This window comes from Propithecus coquereli, unplaced genomic scaffold, assembly GCF_000956105.1.
Source record: "Propithecus coquereli isolate 6110/MARCELLA unplaced genomic scaffold, Pcoq_1.0 Scaffold12, whole genome shotgun sequence".
Classification (NCBI taxonomy): domain Eukaryota; kingdom Metazoa; phylum Chordata; class Mammalia; order Primates; family Indriidae; genus Propithecus; species Propithecus coquereli.
The window spans coordinates 15,047,862-15,055,860 of NW_012136080.1; the positions used below are offsets into that span (position 1 = coordinate 15,047,862).

The 7,999-nt window shown below is 36.6% G+C and overlaps 1 protein-coding gene across 1 annotated transcript in view; it reads right to left on the reverse strand.

The window, feature by feature from the left end:
• PIK3CB (phosphatidylinositol-4,5-bisphosphate 3-kinase, catalytic subunit beta) overlaps positions 1-2,904 on the reverse strand; it is a 114,139-nt gene extending 111,235 nt beyond the window's left edge. The window contains exon 1 of the mRNA XM_012664529.1: positions 2,716-2,904. Coding sequence (XP_012519983.1) covers positions 2,716-2,886 — 171 coding nt within the window. The 5' untranslated portion in view covers positions 2,887-2,904. The remainder of the gene's footprint in view (positions 1-2,715) is intronic.
• Between the last annotated feature and the right edge of the window lie 5,095 nt (positions 2,905-7,999).

Consider the following 7,999-nt stretch of genomic DNA (forward strand, 5'->3'; position numbering starts at 1 on the left):
ATAAATAAATAAAAGATTAATATTCAGAATACATAAAGAACTCCTGCAACTCAACAGTAAAAAACAACAAAATTTCAAAATTGGCAAAGGTCTAGAAAAGATAATTCTCCAAAAAACATACAAATGGCCAATAAGCACACGAAAAGATGTTCAACATCTTTTATCATTAGGGAGGGAAATGCATGTAAAAACCATTATACCACTTTACATCCATTAGAATGGCTATTATAAAAAATAAATAAATAAATAACAACACCCAGAAAATAGCAAGTGTTAGCCAGTATGTAGAGAAACTGAAAACCTTGTACACTGCTGGTGGGAACATTAAATAGTGTAGGTACTATGGAAAACACTGTGGAGGTTCCTCAACAGAATTACCATATGATCCAACAATCCCACTTCTAGGTATATATCCAAAAGGAGTGAGTGCAGAGGTTCAAACAGTTATTTGTACACCAATGTTCAGAATGGCACTATCCACAATAGTCAAAAGTTGGAAACAACTCAATTGTCCATCAGCAGATGAATGGATAAACAAAATATGGTATATACACATACAATGGAATATTATTCAGCCTAAAGAGGAGTGAAACTAGGATGCATGTTACGATATGGATGAACTTTAAAAATATTATGCTAAGTGAAATAAGCCAGACACAAAAGCGTAACTATTTATTGCATGATTCCACTTAAAGTACCAAGATTAGGCAAACTGACAGAGACAGAAACTAGAATAAAGATTACCAGGGCCTGGGGTATGGGGAAGTTATTACGGGTACAGAGTTTCTACTTGGGATGATAAAAAATGCTAAAATGGATAGTGGTGATGGTTGCAAAGCATTGTGATTGTACACCTAAAAATGTCTAAATAGTAAATTTTATGTTCTGTATAATTTATAGTAAAAAAGGAGGGTATCAGTGGTTAATCCAGTATGAGGAATAGCCATAGCCATACACATTAGTCACTAGGGACTATAAAAATAGGTGCACTCTGAATCCATGCAGTGCCTAAATCAATTCTGTATATTCTTTTTACTTCAAGGAACATACAGTTTTAGAATTTCAATGTCTCCCTGATGAAGAAGCTTGGAAAAAAATTAAAACACTGTTCAAAGGAAAGAGCTTTAAAAAGGTTTATCATAAATAGGTTTTCTTAAAAATGTTATAACCCGTGATATTCACACTGGGATCAGCTATTTGAAAAATATTAAAGAGAAAGTTTAGAAAAACAATTTTATGTATATGTTGGTATTCACATATCAACGGCACTTACCAATTTACTTAAACAACGAATCCAACACAATAGACAAGCCTTATTTTATTAAAAAATGTGCTTCATCACTAGGGGTGAAAAGCCTACTGAAGAGCAGAAACTCTTTCTTCCCCCAGAGTCACCATAAAAAGGGGAAGGAGGGAAGGAAGGAAAAGGAGAGAAGAGAAAACCAACCAAAAATCACATTTTTAAAAAGTGTAGGCTGGGCTCTGTGGCTCACTCCTATAATCCTAGTACTTTCAGAGGCTGAAGGAGGAGGATGGCTCAAGGCCAGGAGTTCAACACCAGCCTGAGTAAGAGCAAGACCTCTTCTCTACAAAAACCATAGAAAAAGTAACCAGCTGGGTGTGGTAGCTCATGCCTATAGTCCCAGCCACTTGGAAGGCTGAGGCAGGAAGATCACTTGAGCCCAGAAGCTTGAGGTTGCAGTGAGTTATAATGGTGTGAGAAGAAGACAGAGCAAGACCCTGCCTCAAAATAAGTAAATAAATAAAAATAAAAAGTGTAACAAGCTCAAGACAGTAATTCCAAAGATTTGAACTCAAAGGAAATTTTCTTGACAGTTTTAATAACCTGAACATTTCAAAGTAGCTAACATAATGGCCAGGCACGGTGGCTCATGCCTGTAATCCTAGCACTCTGGGAGGCCGAGGTGGGAGGATCGCTCAAGGTCAGGAGTTCGAGAACAGCCTGAGCAAGAGCGAGACCCTGTCTCTACTATAAATAGAAAGAAAATAGTCAAACTACTAAAAATAGAAAAAATTAGCCGGGCGTGGTGGCACACGCCTATAGTCCCAGCTACTCAGGAGGCTGAGGCAGGAGGATCGCTTGAACCCAGGGGTTTGAGGTTGCTGTGAGGTAGGCCGATGCCACGGCACTCTAGCCCAGGCAAGAGGGTGAGACTCTGTCTCAAAAACAAACAAACAAAAAAATTAAAAACAAAAGTGAGAGTGAGAACTAGCATGCTTAGTATGTCCATAAAAGAAAAGGCATATGTCACAATCATTAAAATGTAATAATCTAGGCCGGGTGTGGTGGCTCATGCCTGTAAGCCTACCACCCTTGGGAGGCCGGGGCAGGAGAACTGCTTGAGGTCAGGAGATCAAGACCAGCCTGAGCAAGAGGGAGAACCTCATCTGTACAAAAAATAAAAAAATTAGCCAGGCATGGTGGCACAAGCCTGTAGTCTCAGCTACTCGGGAGGCTGAGGCAGGAAGATCTCTTGAGCCCAGGAGTTTGACGTTGTAGTGAGCTACGATGGCACTGTACCAAGGGTACTCTGCACTCCACCAAGGGTAATAGAGCGAGACTCTGTCCTCCAAAAAAAAAAAAAAGTAGCAATCTAAAAGTTAAATGTCCCTGAAATTTACCACATGATTTACATTAACAACTTTTTCTATGATAGAATGACATTTTTTCCCTAAGTGACACCTATTACATACCTGCTTAATATAAGAGATGGTAGCTTCTCGAGGTACCTCCAATTGGATGTAAATCCCAGTGGGCAAAAGGAAATCCACAGGTATGGAGCCATCAGATGCTATCTGTGAATCCACTGCCCAGATGTCAAGGATGTCTGCCATAGCAGGAGGCATTATGAAAGTGAAGCACATTCATAACCACGGGGCCCTATAAATCAGTACGTAAAATGCAGCAAAACAGCCATTAGCCAAATTTTATACTGAAGTGTGATAAAGCCTACCCATCCATAATTAGCCCTTAGATTTCAGACAATCTAGCAAGTAACATAACAGGAAGTCAATTAAATAATGTATTTTAAGAAACTAGAGTTAAGTTACCAGAAACAAATTATTTAAAGATATTTTTGGTTATCACTACACAAATTTTAATTTTATATACACATACATATAATATTTTATACACACACACACACACACACACACACACACACACACTCCCCACATTCATTCAAATTCAAGATAAGTCTATGACATCTGAAAAGAACTGCAGGTCTAAGGATTACAAGGTCCTAAGACCTAAGAAATTCAGTTAACCACCACTCAACAAGAGATTTTCTCCAGACTTTATTTAGAAAGTATTAGCTTCTTAGGCTGAGCTTTTCTCTGCAAAATCCAATGAAAATGGAAATAAAGAGGGTCCTCCCTCAACAAGAATAATTTTCTATCAATCTCACAACTCACCACCTAAGCATTAAAAAGACCAAATCCCTCAACCCAGATGGCAATGCCCCTTATGCTATGTCTCTGGTCTATTTTTCTTTGCTTGTCCCATCACTCCACAGCCCAGTACCTTGTGTCACAAGTACCTTTTACCTTCTTGCTGCTAGACTTATGTTCACATGAGAAAGAAACTCCTCATATCAGCCTCTATCCCAACAAATGCCCCTTTCCAACTCTGCCATTTAAGTCTCTTCTACTCCTTAAGGGCTTTCTTCAAAAAGGCACAACAATAACAGTTGGAAGAACATGGGCGCTTAAGTTAAATAAACCAAGGTTCAAACCCCAATTATTCAAAGAATGAAAGTGTCATGTCAAAAGAGACAGGAGCCAACTTGAATCGTTTTTGAGCATTAAAAACAATAATGGCTTCCCATTGATTAAATCATATCAAATATATGAAGATATAAGAGTTAATAATGATACAAAAAACAAATCCTGCATTGCCCACCACTGGAGATTGCTAAGACCGACTCATTATTTTGAAAACTGATAAAGAATGAGGAAGTAATCAGCCAGGTATATGGTGCCTGGGTGACAGAGCAAGACCTTGTCTTAAAAAAAAAAAAGAGTGGAGAAATAAAATCAAACATGTAACCTGCTTGCACAAACTATATTTCAGGGTAACTAAACAACTGATGAGGGTAAGTTCTTTTTTATTAAATAATTTTCAGAACAACTTCAGGTAATAAGTACAAAGTAAAAGATAAATTAGAAAATCACCATTTTGCAATCTCTAATGAAATAAAGGATTGAGGCAAGTATAATTAAAGGGTGATAAAAATAATAACAACAATGAGGTGAAAGGATGATAAGGAACTTTACAACAAACATATCTTGTTGAACATATCTTGTTGACATCAGCTGAACGCTCTGATCAATCTTAGCATCACTAAAAGGACTATCAGACATTATATTAATATGTTTCCTCATGAAATGCCATAGCTAGTACTTAACCACTCCTGTAGAGTACACCTGGCTTTAAACAAAACAATAGTGAACTCGAATCAATCAAGCCTCTAGATCTGATCCATTTGCCAGTTTACAGGAAATAGAGGAAGAAGTTAAATACTCCAAGGAAGCAATCAGCCAAGTACAGAATGTGGGATCTTCAATAAAACAAATGATATGGTTTCTCTTGCTATTCAATAACAAGAAAAAGGTAAAAACATGGCAGAAGGACTGTTAAAGAATAAAAGAACACTTTGGAGACAGCCAAACCCAATGTTAGTTTGAACAAATCAACTATAAAAAACTATCTTTGAAATAATTTGGGAAATCTAAATATGAACTGACTATAAGCTCTCTTGAGGACTTGGACAATACTTTTTAAACTACTGTTCCCCACCCCCCTCCCCTAGCCCCACAGCATACGAAAAGGTCTCTATTCTTAGGAACTCTAAACTGATAAAATTCCTTAGACATGAACAAAACTACACAAAATCACCATAGGTATCATTAACAGTCACTAGTTCTGGAATTACTCTGGGCACATCACTTCATAGCAGCCTTTGGAGGTTATCTTTGGTGGAGGAGCTTCTCAGCCTTGCAAGTAATAAGCATTCGATAAGTATTTGCTAAATAAAACATGTTACTTCAAATTATAAAGAGTATTCTTTGCCTATATTCCAATACCACTATGCAAAGACAGAGGGGAAAGCCAGCACCTAAGCAAGTCACAGCAAGTACTATGCCTAACCAAGAGCTGCGAACAAAAGCTGAGAGGAAAAAAACAAAAGTTAGCATTTAAAATTAAGAAGCATATATGAAATATCAGCCATGTGTCACAGAATTACAATCATGATAAACGTGTACACACCCCTGGTTTCTTCAATGTCAATTTTTGGTGAAACTCTCACAACTGAAACCAAATCACCCAGTGAGTAACAATAGTAATACAAGAACATGAAACTACAAAAACAAAAACTCTAGGATCTTATCCCTACCAGACAGCTGGAAAGAGTAAGACATTCTGAAGTGTGGAGGCCAGAGGAGGAATCTTTTCAGAGACTGACTGCACTTCACCACCACTCCCAACCTACAGTATCAACTTCCATATATGGAATTCTAAACTTCGGGGCTATTAGAGAAAATACACCAAAGTAGATTTAAGAATTTTTTGATGAAATGGTTGTTTCTAAAATGAATTAAAAAAAAGAATTCATGATTGGGCCCCTATCTTCCTTCCTCTTTAAATCAATCATTCAATACTGTAACTACACAGGATGCTTAGACCAGTCATGCTGAATCACTGGTACTTGCCAGCATATCCCATACTGTCTCCTGCCTCCAACCTTAAACATATTCCCTCTCCTTAGGATGTCCTTACCTCCATACCCCCCGACCAACTCTTACTCTTCCAGACTCCTGGAAACCTTCCAGATACTTGTCTGTGAACCTCAAGCACATATATCTGTGTCAGAGCAGGAGCACACTGTATACAGCTCACTGCTTACTTATCTCTCCTCAATCTCATATTTCCAATTCTTTATCTGTAGCTCCTGGCATATGTTAGGCTCTCAATAAATATTTATGTCTGGTTAAATGAAGAAATAAATAACACAAATTCTATATAATTTGCTAGAACAATTATACTGGATATTAAAAATGTGATTTAAATCATGGTTAACAGAAAAACTAGACCATAAGACCCACAATGTAGTCTTATAGAATGTAGTCTAAGAATTACCATAAACAACCTCTACAATTGACTTCTTTATGTGAAATCAAAGCAACGTTTTGCCAATACATAAAAGGCCATATATATCTAGATCTAGAACTTCTTAAATTAAGAAAATTCAAATGATTTAATGGAGAAATTCAAGTCTATTCACATGTGGTTTTACAAAATCTCAATCTATACTTGGTATTACACGTATCTTTCCACAAAAGAATTAGGTAAAAAAAGTTAACAAATGTACAGAATTGTGATTACATCACGAATTACTACAAATCAGGTTTTGTCTAATGCCGCCATGCTTCCAGTCCATGAACTCTTGTTATGTGAAGAGGAATATGAACTAGGTCTCACCTATAACAAGTACGACACTCACTGGGGTTGCAATCTCACTGATGTTACAGGCATTTCCAAAAATGATGTATTTTAAACTAATGTTTGACTATAGAACTGATATTCTCCAGATATGGCATGCTCCCTTAAATTTAGACAGGCTGGGGAACTCCCATCATGTTAAAAGGATAACCATTATTTTTAATAAAAAGGAATACAGGAACTCATTTCAGAACAGTTCACTAAGCTATACATTTATGTTTTATGTACTTTTCCACATCTATATTTCCTGATAAAAAGGTCTTAAAATTTAAAATGGCAAAATACATCCCAAAGGTTCAGTATGTTTCCTGTATCATCTTTAAGCGTATCATAAAGGGAAGTTTTATCCTTTGGTTTTACAGTTGCCCATGCTTAAGGAAAATCCTTCCTCACTTACAAAGGAGCTCACACCAAACTCCAAAATCCATTCCCCTATCTACAATTTCAAGGACAAAATCCTCACATTCAAAGTGTCAATTAATTCGGAAACACTCTAATGAGTCAGCAAGATATTGAAGATGCCTGTAAAGCAGTACTGTGTTTAATAAAGACCTAGAAATGTTTCTCAACCAGGAGTAAATTATCAAAGGGAATATTGCAAGGTTACATCTATCTACCTTGATAGATGTAATAATTACTTAAGGGCTATTGAGTTGCCAATAAAAGCTGAGAGGAAAAAACAAAAGTTAGCATTTAAAATTAAGAAGTGTATATGAAATATCAGTCATAAGTCACAAAATCACAACCATGATAAACCTGTACACACCCCTGGTTTCTTCAATGTCAATTTTTGGCGAGCCTCTCAGAACTGAAACTGAATCACCCAATGAATAACAATATATATATTACATATATATATAGTTAGGTATATATTTACATATATACCTAACTTCAAAATAAACCCATATAAATGTCCTAACTGTAATATAAAGAGAACATTAAATAATATATATCTCAGTATGTGAATGCTTAGACATGACCATACCACTGCTTAATGAAGTAGTCAGAGGTTTCCAACCATTCATAAAATCACCATGGCTCAGGCAACTACAAGTGTAGACTGATCCAGGTGTGTTGTATTGATGATCGAATACCACAAATACTGACACTTGGTGCCATCATTTTCCCAAAATAGAAAACTCAATACATTAAAATCATACAAAACATGTTTTGTATTACGTTGACATGTAACACAGAGTTCAGCTCTAGGCTTAGATAATAATAAACAGGCTTTTCACCTACAAGAATATCTGGAAGGAAATTAAAAAATCATGCTTCTATGAGACACTTTTTTGTGTTCTGTGCATTGTGGGATGTCCTATTATCCACAAGAAAATAGCAGCAATTCCCTCGATCACTATGTCAACAACCAGAACAAAATCAGCCCCAACAAATTTCAAAAGCATTTTATAGGGGGCTTCACACTGTTCACTTTCAGAACCACTGCTCTAGGACAATTCCTACTATTTCTCAAAG